The sequence below is a fragment of the Piliocolobus tephrosceles genome, chromosome 5, assembly GCF_002776525.5.
Source record: "Piliocolobus tephrosceles isolate RC106 chromosome 5, ASM277652v3, whole genome shotgun sequence".
NCBI lineage: Eukaryota > Metazoa > Chordata > Mammalia > Primates > Cercopithecidae > Piliocolobus > Piliocolobus tephrosceles.
In genome coordinates, this window is record NC_045438.1 from 137,074,880 (window position 1) to 137,095,457 (window position 20,578).

Below are 20,578 nucleotides of genomic sequence, written 5' to 3' on the forward strand. Positions count from 1 at the left end.
CTAAGATTGTAGGCTGTACACTAACGATCTGTAAACAGGAAATTAAAAATTAAGATATTACTAAATTATATAAGACTAAACTCTCTGCCTAAAATTTGGAACTAGCCAATTCTAAATTCCTATCCAGGTTGTCAATTGCAAGTCCTGTGACCTTGGGCAAGTCATTGCTGTTTTTCAAGCAGAAGTTTCTCTTATGTAAGTTAGGGATAACAATAGTAAATCACTTTATTCATTTAAGAGTTACTTATTAAGGATCTCCCTGACTGTGGTGAGGAGAATAGACTATAAGAAAGGCAAGAAGAGTATCAAGGAAACAAAGTAGGAGGCAAGAGATATTGGTGTTAGGGCAAGGATTGTCATGGTGGTGGAAAGTGGTTTGATTTGGAGTATAATTTGAAAGCATCGGAGGTGGGATTTGATGGTGGATTGGATGAAGAGAATAGGAAAGGAGTTAAATATAATTCCAAGGTAGATGATCTGAGCAATTAAGTGAATACAGGTGCCAGCACCAGTGGATAGAAGGGATTAGGGCTTGAGTTTTAGACATGCTAAGAACGAGATGCCTTTCATGTATCTTCAGGATATGTGTGCTATAATTATATAGGTTGGTCCACCACATAAAGGGCTAAGGGAATTGACATCCCCAGCAGTGTCTCTGGGGTGGGGCTACATTCACCTGGAGGAAGGAACACCTTTTCCTAATATGCACCAAAGCAACCTGTAGGCTACTGGAGGCCTTGGACAGCCAGGGAGGGATTTTTGGGTAGTTCATCTTTGTGTGGTTGACAGGGTTGTTTCTAGATATTAAATATTAATAAAATGAAAAAAATGCCCACCAGAGTGACTAACACATAATAGGTGCTGAGTACATGTTAATTCTCCTCCCTTCCTATGGTGTATAGTTTTATTTATTTATTTTTCTGTGTACCCTTAAATTCCTAACATTGAGGTAGCTTCTTGCACTGGTTAAATCTGGTGTTCTGGTGGACTGTTACTGAAGAGGTTTTTTCCCAAGAAATCTGAGATGTAAATGACAGCAGTAGACAACAGCAGCATTTCTTTGTACCCTTGGAATTTTATTGCACACTTCATACCTTAATGTGATGAACTTTTAAGAATTTATTCCTTGATTTCTTAACATTCATATTAAGAAAGGAACAATGAGTAGTTAGCATTTGTGAGATCTGGAATGGTGAATTTCTCTTGACTACTCAGATTATTTTTTCTTTTCTTTAGCTTTATTGAAGTGTAATTATAAAAATTATATATATTTAAGGTATACAATGTGTGATTCTACTATATGTATACATTGTGAAATGATTGCCACAATTGAGTTAATTAATGTATCTACCACTTCACATACTTACTTTTATTTTTCATTTTGTGATGAGCATATGTAAAACCTACTCTCTTAGTAAATTTCAAGTATACAATACATTATAGTCACCATGCTGTACATTGGGTCTGCATAATGTATTCGTCATAAAACTGCAAGTTTGTACCCTTTGGCCAACTTCTGCCCATTTCTTCCATCCCGCAACCTCTGGTAGTCACCTTTCTGCTCTCTGAGTTCAACTTTTTAAGGTTCCATGTATACATGAGATCGTGTAGCATTTGTCTTTCTGTGTCTGGCTAATTATACTTAGCCTAAGGTCTTCCAGGTTCATCCATGTTGTCACAAATGGCAAGATTTCTTTCTTTTCCTAAGGCTGAATAATGTTCCAGTGTGTGTGTGTGTGTGTGTGTGTGTGTGTGTCTGTGTGTGTGTGTGTCTGTGTCTGTATATACATTTTCTTTATCCATTCATCCACTGATGGACACCTAGTTTATTCCTGTATCCTGGGTATTGTAAATAATGCTGCAGTGAATATGGGCATGCAAATATCTCTTCAAGATAATGATTTTTATTTCCTTTGAATATATGCCCAGAAGTGGCATTGCTGAATATATGGTAGTTCTATTTTTAATTTATTGGAGGAACCACAATACTCTTTTCCATAATGGCTGTATTAATTTATATTCCTAACAGCAGTATACAGGGTTCCCTTTTCTCCATATCCTTGCCAACACTTGTTATCCCTTGACTTTTTCAATGCATCCTAACTGGTGTGAGGTGCATTTCCTTGATGATTAGTGATGTTGGGCACCTTTATATTTATTTATTAGTTGGCTGTATGTCTTCTCTGAGACCACTAGAGCTACCTCTCATTGTTATTGGAAGCCACTAAAGTTGTCCACACCAGGCCCACCAGCTACACCAGAACTATAAGGTTATGAGATTGTGGATGTGGAAATAATTACACACACACAACAAGTATATAGATCCCAGAGAGTTGAGGAAAGAAAAGAGAAAGTAACTGAGTCACTTTGTTTGCTGTCAACCCTGTCAACCACACAAAAATGAACTACCCAAAAATCCCTCCCTGGCTGTCCAAGGCCTCCAGTAGCCTACAGGTTGCTTTGGTGCATATTAGGAAAAGGTGTTCCTTCCTCCAGGTGAATGTAGCCCCACCCCAGAGACACTGCTGGGCATTTCAATTCCCTTAGCCCTTTGTGCAGTGAACCAACCTGTATTTAGGTCCTTAGTCCATTTTAAAATCAGTTTGTTTGAGCTGTATTTTGAGTTGTATCTTGCTTTTGAGTTGTATGAGTTCCCTATATATTTTGGATATTGCTGTGGTTTGAATGTCCCCTCCAAAACTCATGTTGAAACTTAATCCTCAATGTGACAGCATTGAGAAGTGAGGCCTTAAAGAGGTGATTATATCGTGAGGGTTCTACCCACATAAATGGATTAATCCACTAATGGATTAATGAGTTATCACGCAAGTGGAACTGGTGGCTTCATAAGAAGAGGAAAGACCTAATCATAGCATGTTAGCCACCTTGCCATGTTATGCCCTGTACCACTTCAGGAATCTGCAGAGAGTCCCCACCAGCAAGAAGGCTTTCACCACATGTGCCCCCTCAGCCTTGGACTTTCCATCCTCCATAACTGTAAGAAATAATCACACATTTCTTTTCTTTATAAATTACCCAGTTTCGGATATTGCTATAAGCAACTGAAACAGATTAAGACAAATATTAACCACTTATTCAGATATATGGTTTGTAAATATTTCCTCCCATTCTGTGAGTTGGCTTTCATTTTGTTGATTGTTTCCTTTGTTGTTCAGAAACAATTTTGTTTGATGAGATACCACTTATTTTTGCTTTTGTTACTGTATTTTTGGTGTCATATAAAAAAACTTGCAAAGACCAATGTCATGGAGCTTTTCCCTGTTTTATTATAGGAGTTTTACGGTGTCAAGTCTTACATTAAAGTCTTTAATCAATTTTGAATTGATCTTTGTGTATAGTATGTGATAAAGGCCAATTTCTTTCTTTTTTTGCGTGTGAATATCCAGTTTTCCCAATAACATTTATCCTTTCCCTATTGTGTATTCTTGGTAACTTTATTTTCTCTCTTATTAATTTTCTGTGTGGATGATCTATTCATAGTTGATAATGGGTTACTGAAGTCCACTACTATTATTACATTGCTGTCTATTTTTCCCTTCAGTTATGTTAATATTTGCTTTATATATTTAGGTGCTCTGACATTATGTGCATATGTACTTATAATTTTTATATCCTCTTGACGAATTGGCCCCTTTATAATTATACAATGACCTTCTTGTCTCTTGTTATAATTTTTGACTAAAAGTCTATTTTGCCTGATATAAGTATGGCCACCCCTACCCTCTTTTGTTTTCCATTTGCATGGGGCATCTTTTTTTCATCCCTTTGCTTTCATTATATGTGTATCCTTAGAGCTGGAGTGTGTCTGCTATAGGCAGCATATATAGTTGCAGCTTGTTTTTAAATACATTTAGCTACCCTATGTCTTTTCATTAGGAAATTTAATCCATTTACGTTCAAGTAATTATTGATAGTTAAGGACTTAATATAGCTATTTCCTTGGTTGTTTTCTGGCTGTTTTGTATATCCTTTCTTCCTTTCTTTCTTTGTGATTTGCTGATTTTCTGTAGTGGTATGCTTTAATATCTTTCTGTTTTGTGTATCTAGTATAGGTTTTTGGTTTGTGGTTACCATAGGCTTACATAAAACATGGTTTCAACAGTCTATTTTAAGCTATTATTAGCTTAAAATAATATTAGCTAATAATAGCTTAAAATAGACTGCATACAAAAACTCTACATATTATTCTTCCTACTTTTTACATTCTCAGTGTCAAAATTTTACATTTAAAAAATTGTATATCCATTAACAAATTATATATTTTTAATATTTTTGTCTTTTAACTTTTGTATTAGCATTAAAAGTGATTTATACACCATCATTACAGTATTATAATATTCTGAATTGACTGTATATTTACCTTACCAGTGAATTTTGTACTTGGATATGTTTCCATTTTACTAATTTATTGGCCTTTCATTTCAGCTTGAAGTACATTCTCTAGCATTTCTTGTAAGGCAGATCTATTGGTGATAAACTCCCTCAGCTTTTGTTTGTCTGATAAAGACAATCTCTTTCTCATATCTGAAAAACAGCTTTACGGGTAAAGCGTTATTGGTTGGCAGTTTTTTTCTTTCAGCAAATTGAATATATCATCCCACTATGTACTGGCCTAGAAAATGTCTGCATAGAAGTGCTAATATCCTTTTGATGTACCTTTAAATGTGATATGCTTTTATCAAGATTCTCTCTTTAACTTTGATTATTGACAATTTGACATAATGTCTTGGAGAAGACTTCTTTGGGTTAAATACGATTGGAGAGTTTTGAGTTCCATGTATCCAGATGTCTATATCTCTTTACAGATTTGGAAAGTTTTTAGCAATTATGCCTTAAATAAGCATTTATTCTATTTTATTTCTCTTTTCCTCTGAGACTCCAATAACGAAAAAGTTAGCTTTGTGTTTCTTTTTTGTACTCTGACTGGATAATTTTAAATGATTGGTCTTTGACTTCTCTTATTCTTTCTTGTACTTGATCCATTATCTTGGAAGCTCTCTATTCTCTCTTTTTTTTTTTTAAGTTTAGTCATTGCACTCTTCAGCTCCAAAATTTCCCCTACTTGAAAGAACTGGGACTTGGCCGGGCGCGGTGGCTCACGCCTGTAATCCCAGCACTTTGCGGGGCCGAGGCGGGCGGATCACGAGGTCAGGAGATGGAGACCATCCTCGCTAACACGGGGAAACCTCATCTCTACTAAAAATACAAAAAATTTAGCCGGGCACGGTGGCAGGCGCCTGTAGTCCCACCTACACGGGAGACTGAGGCAGGAGAATGGCGTGAACCCGGGAGGCGGAGCTTGCAGTGAGCCGAGATCGCGGGCGACAGTGTGAGACTCAAACAAACAAAAAACGTTTAACATTAGTCTCAATCCAACTACTAAAAGATTTGCTGGTTTCCCAGATATTCCCATTTTCTTTAGGTTCCATTTCAGAAAATAAACAGGGAATGCCACAGCACTTTGCTCCTCGCTCTTGTTCATGATAGATGAATCATAGAGGTAAGAAGAAGGATGGACGAAAAGTCCAAGTGTGGGGCACGGACAGCAAGAGAAGTGACTGAGTTACTTTCTGTTTTCTTTCCTCAACTCCCCGGGATCTATATGCTTGTAGTATGTGTGTGTATGTGTGTGTGTGTAATTATTTCTACATCCACAATCTCATAACCTTATAGTTCTGGTGTAGCTGGTGGGCCTGGTGTGGACAACTTTAGTGGCTTCCAACAAGAATGAGAGGTAGCTCTAGTGGTACTTGTTGAGTTCTGGAGATAGGACTAGTCAGAGAGAGAAAGAGGGAAGGAAAGAGAGAGAGAAAGAGAGACAGAGAGAGAGAAAGAAAGAGAGCTGAGGGAACATCTATAGGCAACCCTAGAGAGTGGATATTGAAAGAGAACATTGAGTGTTGGGGCGTGAGGGTTAGGGATAGCCATGGTACATTGAAATTAGTGGTACTGGTGTGTTCCCTCAAAAAAGTAGACAGGACATTGCTGTCGTCTCATAACTACAACATTTCAAAACCTGAATTTGATATCCAGCTCCTTCCTCAGCTAGGTGAACTTGAGTAAGTCTCAATCTTTTGAGCATAAATTTCGTCTTCTTAAATTGGAATAAGCTTTTTTTTTTTTACCTCTTACACTGTATGGCTTTCAAAGGGTATTTTCACATATACTATTCCATTTCATATTCATTTTATCCACATTTTAAACATCCAGAAAATTGTTTCGGAGAGGTTCCTTAACCTTTCTAATATGTTGGGGGTAAACAGAAGATAGAAATGAATTCTTCTGATGGTCTTAAGAAGGAGAATTATTTACCTTTTCTGAGAAAAATGCACAATTTTTCTTGAGAGAGAGAGAGAGAGGAGTGATAAGCATTTGGATATTATAACAACGAAAGATATACTGACTCAACAAATCATGCTCAAAGGAAGATGAATTGATTCACTCTCTAAAGAGTGTATTCCTTCATTAACACTCTAGTAGTTCCTAATCTATTTACCTCTACCATCCTCATAGTCCAGAAGTCTAGCACCTAGAAAAAAAGGGAGAGCACATGATTTTTCTTCTTGATTATGAGGCTTTATTTAAGACTCTGAGAACTAATGTAAACATGAACTCCTAATGGTGAATAATGATGTGAATTAATTTACTTTGCAGGAACTAGGAATTATGCATAAGTTGCAGGAACTGATGATGATAAGTGACTGTGCCAATCATCAGTTTTATAATATTAGCCAAGCTAAATGATAGTCAGAAGGAATTTCAAAGTTTCTTTTACCTCTTGATATTTCAGCAGCTAGTCTCCTATTTTTTGCCTTATGCCAATCCTGTGCTATCTTTCTTAGCAACTTTGGCATCTCTCCAGACCTTTCCATGGAAAGTCTTCTTCACATCCTGAAGTTGGTACTCTTCAATCATAATTACCTTAACTGTGTTCACTCTCGTTATTCTAGGATACGTTAGATTTTTCTGTCCAGCCACCTTACTAAGACCCTCTTCACGAATAGATTTAGGCTTTTTACTGAACCATCTGCTTCAGTGCCTGAGGAGTTTGCTATTTCCATGGGTTAGTATCTCTATTGTTGCTCTCAGACCACAGGAAACATCTGAAGAGGGCCTCAGAATTATGTGGGCCTACCCAGTATTAATTCTCCCCAACTCCAGTTTAGCATTCAGTACTGCTCAGAAACCTCTGGTAGATTTCTCCCAGTCACTTAGAAGCAGTTCAGTTCATGCAATGGTGCACTATGCAAGGTTCTGGAAACACAACTGTAAACAAGACAAATTTCATTCTTGACTTGTGAAAATTCTATAAATACTTACTGTATTTCTTTTTCTCATAAGTACTTACTTTGTTCTGAACTGTATCTGGAGACATACATTTCTGTGGAAGAATTAGGCAAAATGTTTTTATTAGTTACTTGTGAGAAGTGTTCTTCCTCTGATCCACCTCTCGTTACTCTAAGCTGTGCTTCTTGTCTCCCAAGGTGGTCCTCCTGATATAATGCATTATTGTTCTCACCCATTTTCCACATCTCCCATCAGCCCTGTTTTTATCTGTCTTTTCACAATACCTATGCTTTGAGGGCTCACAGGCATTGAGGGTGGGAAACGGAGGGAATATAGCTAATTAGAAAGTTGTGGGAGAGAAATAGAAAAATCCAGGAAAGAGGGACCTTGTGGCATAGAAATAGGTCTTAGCTTTTATGAGCTCCATCTCTGTTTCATCGACAAGTACTACTCCGTATTTGTCTCTTCTTATCATCTCCCCAAATTAAGTCACTAGAAGTCTCCAATTCTTATTATATAATACTAGATATTGGTGTTTACCAACTTACTGTCTTCTCACTTTTATTTATTTATTCATTTTTTAAACTCAGGTAATTTCCCTTGGAGCTCAGGTAATTTTCTTTTAAAGTATTCTTACTACTTTTGCTAAACTCTATCTGTGATTTCTTTTCTTTTTTTTTTTGAGATGGAGTCTTGCCCTGTCACCCAGGCTGGAGTGAAGTGGTGTGATCTCAGCTCACTGCAATCTCCGCCTCCTGGGTTCAAACAATTCTCCTGCCTCAGTCTTCCAAGCAGCTGGGATTACAGTTGCCTCCCACCACGCCCAGCTGATTTTTGTATTTTTAGTAGTGACGGGATATCACCATGTTGGTCAGGCTGGTCTCGAACTCCTGACCTTGTGATCCATCCGCCTCAGCCTCCCAGAGTGCTGGGATTACAGGCCTGAGCCACCGCACCCAGCCTATCTGTGATTTTTTGTTTGACATTATTGATAATGTAAACTTTGGGAGTTAAAAGTGCAGGGAGAATCACTACTAGGTCAGAGATTCTTTGACTCAAGTATTGAAACAGATTCCCAGAATATTGGCAAAGTCTCTAGCTGTTTGATAAGTAGAGATGAACTCAGACTGAATCTTGGCATCCCTCCCTCTGTGGTTTTCACAGGAAATCTTCGTTTTGACTCATTATTACTCACCACTTTGCTTATGTCGTGCCCATCTTGTTAACAAAATAGCCAGGATGGCAAGTCCCAGGAGAGTCAGGATGACAGCCAAAGTTATTTCTGAAAACAAAAACTCACCGGTAAACATGCTTATTTAGACCAGGAAATTACCAGAAACAACTTCTGATCACCTCTTACTATCCACCAGATAGACTTTTTTTTCTTTCCCCTTTCTGCTGCTTCAACTCCTTTATTCATTTATTTGCCTCATATTGCTGTCCTCACATTCCCGCCCCTGCCCATTTTTAGCTCTTACATTGATTCTTTGGTCATATACTAAGAACCTCAGATGCTGTGTACCCTTGGTTTAGAGTCAACAATCTGACAAATTTCCTCCTCAATTGAACCCTTTACTCCCCAGGCAGGAAGAATGTTAAAGGGAATCAGTGGTCTACGAAGCTATCCACTGGGGAAAATATTAGAACTTCTATTTTCTGTGTAACTTTAACTCATACCTTTAAAGTTGTAAGATTTTCTGTATATATATAGCTATATATGTGTGTGTGTATATATATAGCTAGATATGTATATATGTGTATATATAGCTATATATACATATAGCTATGAATTAATAACATTTATGAATATACTTGCATAGGAAATGTATACTCAAAACATTTTTATGAGTGAGTGATCAAAAACTTTCAGCACCCTGACTAAAGGATGCTGACTGAAAATGGTTTTATTAATGAAAGCCACAGCAAAGGACAGAAATTTCTTATCACAGGAAAACCTTTCAGTCATCACTCGCCAACCTCCTCATGATAAGATGGATATTTGCGAGGTTTGTTATTGTGGTTGGTAGGATAAAACATGCAGGGATTGCTTAACTTGTGTTTGTTTTTGTGTCATTGATTTGCATTCAATTGATATAAGATAGAGTCTTGCAGTCGTAAGAAAGAAAAATCTTAGTATCATATGGTTATAAAGGGCAGTGGCTATGAAGGATCTGGGGGGAGACAAAAAGAAGAGAGACAGAGAAAGAGAGAGAGAGAGGAAGGAAAGAAGAAAAAACCAACCATAAATCTCCCTGTGAAAGTAAAAACTCTGAAGAATATTGAACTCTGAAAGACTAAGAAAGTAGATTATACCCACATTAAGACTACTTCAAACAAACAATAGGTGAATCCATCTCAAGATGTAATAACACACCTCCATCAGGGCAGATTAGGCATTTCTCTACTAAGTCTTCTAGGTATTTGGTCCTGTGAGAAAATTCTCCTGCCAAATCAACTTTTGGAGATTTTCTTCTAATGTACCACTAAAATGAACAGCAAGTAATCAATATGGCCTCTATTATGTGAACTTTTTTTCCCTAGTTTTAAATAACTCATCGGGGAGGGAAGGATAACTAGGTGGTGTACTCAGTACTACTGTATACTCCCTTTCTTCCTTTAGTGTCTGAAATGCCCCGTCTATAGGGCAGTTAGAAGATGGTCCCCCCCATTAATAGTGAAAATGAGAGGAAATCATTATTTCTGAGTTGAGGTAGATTATAGAGTGACCATATACAGGAAATGAGATAATGGGCTAAGGAATTTTCCTAGTGCTATGGAGGATGGTTATTTTCTTTGTTCAGTTTAAACTCTAGAAACCAAAGGAGAAACCAGCACGATCAGCCTACAGCTTAGTTAACTGTGGGTTGTTTCCCCCAGGCTTCCAGGGGAATCAATAAGACTGAAAGAAAAAATATTGAATTTGAAAAGGAAGCAGGCAAGGAAGATAAAGCAGTCGTGTTAAAGTCCCTGAGTCCCTAAGAGGAGACTCCTGAACCATTAGAGTCAAGAAAGCCTCAAAGAGGGAGTTAGTCCATACCCAAGACTGTCATTTTCCATGTATTGTCTTCAGCAGGTCTCGCATCATTTGGATTTCTTTGTCAGAGAGAGATCAAGATAAAACGAAAAACTCAAGTTCACTGTTTCTGAGCAGTATGAACTTGGGTGTCAGGGAGGCCCTTGTAGGCAGAGATGCAGAGGATCACTGAGAAATTGTGTGGAGCAGATTGATCAGACCTAAGCAAATGATGGGAGTGTGGCCTGTGAAGGTTCTGGAATCTGTGTCATAACAGAGACTTAGAACATCAGCGAGGCAGGAGAAAAGGCAGAGGAGGATCAAAAGGCTAGGAAGAAGATTGAAGAATACTTTGGAGGACCTTGAACTTGTACAGAATACTGGAAGGGAACTCACTCTGTGTGGGCTCTAGAATTATTTCTAGTTTTTCAGAGATTTTTAAGGCCAGAGATTCTATATCATTAATCTTTGTAACTTTTTTTTTTTTTTTGAGACAGAGTTTCACTCTTGTTGCCCAGGCAGGAGTGCAGTGGTGCCGTCTCAGCTCACTGCAACCTCTGCCTCCTGGGTTTAATAGATTCTCCTGCCTCAGCCTCCCAAGTAGCTGGGATTACAGGCATGTGTCACCACGCCCAGCTAATTTTGTATTTTTAGTAGAGATGGGGTTTCTCCCTGTTGGTCAGGCTGGTGTCGAACTCCAGACCTCAGGTGATCCAACCGCCTCAGCCTCCCAAAGTGCTGGGATTACAGGTGTGAGCCACTCCCCCCGGCCTAATCTTTGTAACTGTTGAGGCAGAGAACCTTCCACAAAATAGTCACTTTATAAATGTTTGATAATTAAAAATGAGAAGAATGTCTATATTTAAAAAGAGGCAGACTAGATAAAGAAAAAGTGGTACATATACACCATGGAATACTACACAACCATAAAAAAGAATGAGATCATGTCCTCTGCAGCAACATGGATGGAGCTGGAGACCACTATTCTAAGCAAACTAAAGCAGGAACAGAAGATCAAATACCATATGTTCTCGCTTATAAGTGGGAGCTAAACAACAAGAACACATGGGCACTAAGAGGGGAACAGACACTGGGGCCCACTTGAGGATGGAGGCTAGGAGGAGGGAGAAAAAATATCTCTTAGGTACTCTGCTTATTACCCAGGTGACTAAAGAATCTGTACACCAAACCTCCACAACACACAATTTACCCATATAACAAACAATTACATGTACCCTTAGAACTAAAAGTTAAAAAAAGAGCCTTGAAACAAATGAAGGTGAACAAAAGAAGCCAAATTGTTGGAGTTAGATAGCAAGAAGAAATCCAGTCCAGAGGTCTGTGGTGCTAGGAAGAGTGAGCCAGTAAATGGGATGTCATAAGCCACTGTGGAGAACAAGGAGAGTAATAAACACCTTATATATATACTCACATCTATTGACTACAAAGTTCTATAGTGAGTACCTTATAAGCACAAACTTGTTTAATCCCTAATAAACTGTACAATGAAATTCTTTGAGATGGAGAGAGACACTAGAAGTTACCCAGCCAACAAATGGCAGTTTCTGACTCCAAAGCCCACACTGTATTCACAAAGCCACATTTTGTTTCAGTCTTATATGCATCCTGTGGTGGTGATTTCTAGGTTAAGAAGTCAGTCACTTGAAGAGGAAAGTGATGCCTTCTAGTTTTAGGTTGCTCCACTCAAAAATTTTGAGATTATTTTTCCATAAGTGTTTTATGCATACTTATGGAACCCATCAAACATACAAATATATGAATTATGGAAGTACCAGAAGAAGAGAAAGAGGAAGGGGCAGTAAGCTTAATCAATGGAATATTATCTGAAACTTTTCCAAATCTTGAGAGGCATATGGACATCCAGATTGAAGATGATCAAAGCACCCCAAGCAAGTTCAATTCAAAAAAGACATACTCCAAGATATACTATAATCAAATTGTCAAAGGTCAAACACAAAGAATTCTGAAAGAAACATCACATATAAGAGATCTCCAATAAGTCCATTACCAGAGTTCTCAATGGAAACCTTGCAAGTCAGGAGGGAGTGGGGTTACAGATTTAAAGCACTAAAAGAAAAAGAAATACCAACCATGAATACTATACTTGACAAAGCTATCTATGACAAATGAAGGGGAGATAAAGACATGTGAGGACAAAAGTTGAGGGATTTCATCACCATGAGACCAGCTTTGCAAGAAATGCTAAAGGGAGTTCTTGGAGTTGAAACAAAAGGACAATAAGTAACAACATAAAAATAGAAAAAGTGAGGCCGAGGCGGGTGGATCATGAGGTCAGGAGATCAAGACCATCCTGGCTAACATAGTGAAACCCCGTCTCTACTAAAAATACAAAAAAATTAGCCGGGCCTGTAGTCCCAGCTACTTGGGAGGCTGAGGCAGGAGAATGGTGTGAACCCGGGAGGCAGAGCTTGCAGTGAGCCGAGATCTTACCAATGCACTCCAGCCTGGGCGACAGAGTGAGACTACGTCTCAAAAAAAAAAAAAATATATATATATATATATATAAAACCCAATGGTAAATGTACATATATAACCACATTCAGAATATTCTAATATTGTAAAGGTGGTGTATAATCACTCTTACAAAAGTTAAAAAAATGAATGTATTTAAAATAACTATGGCTATAGTAATTGGTTTGCAGATACATCATATAAAGATATCAATATCATAAACTGTATATGTGTGTGAGAAGCAAAAGTGTAGAGTCTTTGTACTGTATTGTAGTTAAGGCGTTGTAGCTTAAATTAGGGTATTATAACTATAAAATAATTTTTGTAAGCCTCATGGTAACCACAAAGAAAAAATTACCAGCGGATGCACAAAAGATAAAGAAATGAAAGCAAACCACTAACAAATACTACTAATTACAAAGGAAGACACACGATTATAAGAAAGGAACAAAAGAACTACAAAACAGTAAAAAACTTAACAATATGTCAATAAGTTCTTATATATAAATAGTTACTTTAAGTATAAATAGATTTAATTCTCCAATTAAAAGACACAGAGTGGCTGAATGATTTTGAAAAAAAGAAAAAAACAAGATCCAACAATATGTTGTCTGCAGTGGACCCACTTGAGCCTTCAGGACACACGTAGACTTGAGAGTGAAGGAATGGAAAAGATATTCCATGAGAAGTATAACTAAAAGAGAGCAAATGTGGCTATATTTATGTCAGGAAAAAATAGATTTTTAAAAACTATAAAAAGAGAAAAAGAAGGTCATCATATAAGGATAAAGGGGTGAGCTAATAAAGAGCAAATATTAATTGTAAATATATATGTACCCAACATCAGAATACCTAAAGATATAAAGTAAATATTAATAAATCAAAAAGGTGAGATAGATTGCAATATGATAATATTGGTGGACTTCAATTCTCCATTTTCAACAATGTAGAGATCATCCAGACATAAAATAAGTAAGGAAACCCTCGATTTGACATACATTAGACCAAGTGAACCTTAGACATATACAGAGCATTTCATCCAATAGCTGCATTGTTCTCAAAGCACATGAAACATTCTCTATGATAAATAATATGTTAGGCCACAGTACAAGTCTTTAACAAATTTAAGAAGATTGAAATTATATCAAATATTTTTCTGAACATAATGGAATGAAACTGAAAATAACAGAAGGAATTTTGGAAAAATCACAAATATGTGAAAATTAAATAAGATGCTCTGAATAATGAATGGGTCAAAATGAAATTAAAAGAGAAATAAAAATCATTTTGAGCCAAATGAAAATGGAAACACTGCATACCAAAAATTATGGAGTGCAGTAAAAGCAGCTCTAAAGGAGAAGTTTATAGCAGAAGCCACCTACATCCAAAAAAGAGAAAGATCTGAAATAAACAACCTAACATTACACCTCAAGGAACTAGAAAAAGAAGAACAGGCCAGGCGTGGTGACTTAAGCCTATAATCTCAGCACTTTGGGAGGCCGAGGTGGGCAGATCACGTGGTCAGCAGTTTGAGACCAGCCTGACCAACATGTTGAAACCCCGTTTCTACTAAAAATAGAAAAATTGCCAGGCATGGTGATGTGCGCCTGTAATCCCAGCTACTTGGGAGGCTGAGGCAGAAGAATTGCTTGAACCTGGGAGGGGGAGGTTGCAGTGAGCCGACACAGTGCCACTGTACTCCAGCCTGGGCGACAGAGTGTGACTGTGTCTCAAAAAAAAAAAAAAAAAAAAAAAAAAGAGAAAAGAACAAACTAAGTCCAAAGTCATCCTTGGTTATGTTTATTCATAAATGTTTTATTATTTTGGTGGTAGTGTAAATGGAACATTTTCCTTATTTCACTTTTACGTTCATTTTTCAATGCTAGTGTGTAGAAATGTACCTAACTTTTGTGTCTTGATCTTATATTCTGCAACTTTGTTAAACTTATTAGCTTTAAGTGTGTGTGCATGTATATCTGTGTGTGCGTGCGTGTGGGTGTGTGTTCTTTAGGATTTTCTATATTTAACATGATATCATCTGCAGATAAAAATAGTTGTACTTCCTAGATGGAGGTATTTTATTAATTTTGTTGCCTAATTTTTCTGAGAATAACCTCCAGTAAAATGTTGACTATAAGTGATGAGAATTAACACTTTTTTTTTTTTTTTTTGAGGTGGAGTCTTGCTCTTTCACCCAGGCTGGAGTGCAGTGGTGAGATCTCGGCTCACTGCAACTTCTGCTTCCCAGGTTCAAGTGATTTTCTGGCCTCAGCCTCCCTAGTAGCTGGGATTACAGGCACACACTCGGTTAATTTTTGTATTTTTAGTGGAGACAGGGTTTCACATGTTGGCCAGGCTGGCCTAGAACACCTGACCTCAGGTGATCCTCCCACCTCAGCCTCCCAAAGTGCTGAAATTATAGGCGTGAGCCACTGTGCCCGGCTGAGAATTAACATGTTTTTTGTTTCTAAACTTAGAAAGATTTAAGACTTTCAATATTAAATACAATATTAAATTCACAGATTGAGTATGCATTCTCCCATTCCTAGTGTGTTCATTGTTTTGCAAAACAGGAAAAAATGTTGGATTTTGTCAGATATTTCTCACATCAATTGAGATAATTGGTATGTATTTTTCATATATATATATATTATTATTATTATTTATTTATTTTTTTTGAGATGAAGTCTCGTTCTGTCACCCAGGCTGGAGTGCTGTGGCCGGATCTCAGCTCACTGCAAGCTCCGCCTCCCGGGTTCATGCCATTCTCCTGCCTCAGCCTCCCGAGTAGCTGGGACTGCAGGCGCCCACCACCTCGCCCGGCTAGTTTTTTGTAGCTTTTAGTAGAGATGGGGTTTCACCGTGTTAGCCAGGATGGTCTCGATCTCCTGACCTCGTGATTCGCCCATCTCGGCCTCCCAAAGTGCTGGGATTACAGGTGTAAGCCACTGCGCCTGGCCTCAAGTGCTTTTAATGTCTCATTTAATCCTAAAGCCTGTGCTGGCTCTGACATGTAGTTACTGCTGCTATTCTCATTAAAAAGATGAAAGAACTAAGGCATGAGGTGCTCAAGTAACTTTCCAAAGGTGACTCAGCTAGGAGTGGAGGAGCTCCTCAAAAGTGAGGAGTTCCTTTTTGCATACAGGTGGCTTGGCCCCAGACTTACACTCTTAGATGTTGTTCTAGACCTGTGGACCCAGACTAGCTCACTGGAACATTAGACTATACAGTGAAGGGAGAAGGGAATCCTACCTGACTGCTTCATTGTCAGCAGGATGAACAGGAAGGAGGCGACTGCACCAGACCGACTGTACCCTGGAAAATCCACCATCCTCCCTGGATCAAAGACAAGGAAACCCTGTGCCTAAGTGAGGCTGTGACATACCCAGCATAGTCCATGGCTTCCATTGGTTATGCAGTCTTACCAGAGAATCCACATCAACCCCTGCACAGTCAGTGAAACGGGTTTGGCTTCATTTCTCTGCAATTATTGGTCACATTCAACCCTTTACCTAAAGTGTTATATTGTGAGACAATGTAGCAAATGTAAGAAGTCTTGTTTGCTCATTTCAGCTTGCTAGCATACTTTCACAAAACCCCTGATTCTGTGATGACCTGCAGCTCTCCAGAAAGATGCTTCAAAGACAAAACAAGATTGAGCACATGGTCTCCTGTCTCTCTTGCCTGAGTCATTATACTCCTTAAAAGATAAGCAATCATAGTCCTTGCCTTTTCCTGCACATAAGATAACGTCTGATTGAAGGATATCTCTGTAACCTATAACCAGATCTGCTCGTACACCCAAAAGTTGATGAAATTCGGCTTCAATGTAGCTTCTGAGCTAGTTTGATGTGATTAATACATAACCTCCTGACATTGAAAAGGATATGAATTTGTTTCTGAATCATAAAGTTTTACTGATTGTTTTGTGCATGAAATATTTTAGCCTATATATCGTCACCTGTGTCCAATGATTGTAACCTCTGTATTGTACCCTCCAATGAAAAAAGACAACTCCAATATGAAGAGCCCCTTTCTTTCTGCCTGAACTTCCTTACAAAAGCCCTCCAACTTGTAACAGACTTTGGACCACCCTCAACTTCGCTGGTGTGTCTTCCCACATCAATCCTGACGTTTGGCTTCCAACAAATCTTTATGAAATTATTCCTGCCTCAACAACCCTAGTTTCATGAGACAATATTTTAAGCAATTTTTTAGGGATGAGGAAGTCTTGTGACTGAAATGAAAAAACACTTGAGGTAAAGGAACAATAATATTAAAAAAACCCCAAACCAAACCAAAGCAAACAAAACTCCTTAGGTTCGTCTGTTGTGAGCTTGCAAAACGTATAGAGCAAGATTCAAAAATTTTTCCTGTCCTCCTCCCAACTCCTCCTTCAAAGGCTTTCTTTACCACAGTTTTCTACACCTGGAGGGAATAGCAGGAAGGCTGTCTGTCTCCACACTGCAGCCAGAAAGCCAACATTCAGTGCTAGCACTCAGAGGACCCAGGGGCACAGAGACGCCATGGAAAGTCAAAGAAAGAGTGGCAGAAAGATAGTCGGGAAAATATCTGTAAGTGGCCTTTTAGAATAGACTAAAAAAAAAAGAAAGAAATAAAAAAAAAAAAAAAAAAAAGCCCAACTGGCAGAAATTGGCAAACCCAACAACCCCACTGTACCAGCATAACAAAAATACTTCTACACAGCTAAAAAGTTTAAAACTTACCAGGACAAGGATAGAAGGCTAGTTTTACCATTGAAAAATACAAGCTTCAGAGTGAAAGAAGTCTAAGACATATTATATGTGATGTGTCAAGTATTTCATTGAAAGAAAACTTGCTTCACACAAAGTAGAGAAAGTAGCTCAGAGGCAGTGTCGAGTCAATTACGGCTTCCCCCTTTCGCAGAAACTAGTGCTAGTAACATTTTATGGGATGGGGAAAAATCAACATTCTGAAATGGAGATTAACAATCAAATGAGTCAGGAGATTGTTGTTACTCAAATATTGCCCACTTGCTTTATAAAAAATATGTACTTTCATATAAGATATCTCTAAGGAAACTTATATGAGCCCATTCACAATCCCTAGATCTACAAGGGCAGTATGATATTTATGTGAAAACGGGGTTGGGTGTTACAGGACAGTGCAGACCATGAGCACCTTGCCACCTGAAACTTATCAGTCCCCTCCCCTTAGACTGAAAGGTGTTGCTGATGCCTCCTTGACTCCTCTTGTGAAAAGCAGAAACTTTTTTTCCCAGCAAGTAAGAGCAAAGAAAGCCCCACAACACCCATGCCTAACATGATTTCTCAGCCGCGTGAACTAAAACGAACCCACGCTTACTGCAGACCACTTTAGAGGCTTGTTCCTGTAGGTCTTTTATATCAAAGTGGTGGGAGGGAAAATCTACAAGTGAACTGTCAAAAAAATTGCTGAAATCGATGAAGCTTTCGAAGAATGTTGGGAGAATCCATCCTAACCTTCTCTAGTGCTCAGATAGATTGGTGAGAGAATATATCAGCGAGAATAACCACCTTAGACCAGGGTTCTTAATGGGGAAAGAGGCGGTTTTTGCCCTTAGAGGACATTTGGAAGTCTGGGGACATTTTCAGTTGTCACAACTAGGGGGAGGGGACATAGATTGGGTGGAAACCAGGGATGCTGCTGAACATTCTGTGAGGCACGTGGCAGCCCCCACAGCAAAGAATCCTCCAGCCCAGAAGGCCGCTGGTGCCGAGGAAAAGCCCTGCACAGGGCTTGCTGTCAGGATGCTGACAAGCTTTGGCACATTTTTTGAAAATAGATAACTAGACTTAAATTGCAATCTCTAAGTGAAAACCTTTTAAAATGATAAACTTTTGACCTCTCCGTTTTACTATTTGGATGTAATGTGAGAATCTTCTGAAACTGCTGTTCCTATTAAATATAGTAAATTTTGGTGTTGTCAGAATATATGATCTAATATGCAAAAGTATCATCAAATTCTCAAAAACCCATATTTAATTTAATTTAATTTTCTGGATAAAGTCTAAGTGTTAAATTGTAATAATAAGTGGTAGCTTATGTTTAGGCATTAGATGATGAACAATTCTGAATTTCAAGGCCTATCCTGCACTACTAAAACTCATATCAAAGAAAATTGCAAATTACTACATATCATGAGTCATTAGAATTTTTTTCAGTAAAAGCCTCAAATGTTGCTCCTCAAAATGCCAAGTAGTCACAGTAACTCAGTGGTAAGAATAAATTAACTTAGTTCAGGAAGTTGGAAGCTTATGTATCTATGTAGGCATTAAGAACAGCTATAGTTTATCATATGTTAAAACAATACTTTTTTTTTTTTTTTTGAGACGGAGTCTCGCTCTGTTGCCCAGGCTGGAGTGCAGTGGCCGGATCTCAGCTCACTGCAAGCTCCGCCTCCCAGGTTTACGCCATTCTCCTGCCTCAGCCTCCCGAATAGCTGGGACTACAGGCGCCACCACCTCGCCCGGCTAGTTTTTTGTATTTTTTTTAGTAGAGACAGGGTGTCACCATGTTAGCCAGGATGGTATCGATCTCCTGACCTCGTGATCTGCCCGTCTTGGCCTCCCAAAGTGCTGGGATTACAGGCTTGAGCCACCGCGCCCGGCCAAAACAATACATTTTTATAGAGAAAGCTAAAATGAGATTTCTAGGAGACAAAGTGAATTGGGTTTGTGTGTGTGTGTGTGTGTGTGTGCGCGCGTGTGTGTGTGTGACCTTGTACATCTTTCTTTACTTCCTTGAGCCTCTATTTTCTCTACTGTCTGGTGGAGACAATCATCCTAACGTTTACCAAGCTGTGCCATGAGCATGTGACAGAAGAGGACGTCAAGGCTCAGGGACACAAGCCCCACATCATCCATGACAAATGAATAATGTGATCCTGGTTTTGTTTTTAATCTGGTGCTTTTTCCTCACTCAGCCTGCTTCACAAGAACACTGTGAGGGTCAAATGGGCTACAGTCGCACTTTGAAGACTGCACAGGGGGATATAAATATAACATATAAGTGGCAGGCAGTGTAACAAGTGGCAGCATTTCCCTAAAGGACATTGATTCTGTCATATGTCCTACTCTCTAATCTGAGACAACGTCCCCAGCTTCCCATGGCCATCCTTCACCAGGGACTCCAAACCACTCACGTGTCTCCCTCTCTCCTTTGGGGTGAAACCCAGTGCTACTGGGTCTTCTCACTTGGCCCCAGATGTATCTTCATCCACATAGCAGGTGGTCAAAAACAGGTCAGAGCCCTGGGGTGTGCTGATCAAAGACAGAACTGTGGGAGAGCCAGAGAGTGTGGAGGCGGCTGCAGCTCCCCCAGGACTTTGGGTGAAGGAGGATTTAAGCCCTCTCACCCAAGCTGAAGACAGAGCCAAATCCCAGAGGCCCTCTGAAAATGAGATTGCATTCTGAAAATCAGAATAGCACATTCACCTCCTACCAGCTATAATCCTCTCAAAAGTGAAACTCAGGGGACAAGTGGACTTTGGCTGGGTTCGGTTGTGAATTCTGCAGACTTGCAGACAAAATCATGACACTGGCAATTCTCACCTTCCCCAGAAAGCCAAGGCATTTATGGGGGCCTCATCTGCAACTCCCCAGTTAGGTCCTCACGCAGACCCCACTGACCCACAGCACCTCGTGCGGGTGCTGTCCACCCTTCCCTCCACCTTGCCACACATCAAAGATTCCCGACTAGTGACAAGTCTCCACCAGAGCATGGCACTCATAGGGCTGGAGT

At 38.9% G+C, this 20,578-nt stretch overlaps 1 protein-coding gene across 1 annotated transcript in view; it reads right to left on the minus strand.

The window, feature by feature from the left end:
- Positions 1 to 10,358, minus strand: part of TSBP1 (testis expressed basic protein 1) — a 66,739-nt gene extending 56,381 nt beyond the window's left edge. Inside the window, exons 1-4 of the mRNA XM_026448128.1 lie at positions 10,346 to 10,358; positions 8,504 to 8,590; positions 7,370 to 7,402; positions 6,518 to 6,550 (exon numbers count right to left, since the gene is read on the minus strand). Coding sequence (XP_026303913.1) covers positions 6,518 to 6,550; positions 7,370 to 7,402; positions 8,504 to 8,590; positions 10,346 to 10,358 — 166 coding nt within the window. The remainder of the gene's footprint in view (positions 1 to 6,517; positions 6,551 to 7,369; positions 7,403 to 8,503; positions 8,591 to 10,345) is intronic.
- Between the last annotated feature and the right edge of the window lie 10,220 nt (positions 10,359 to 20,578).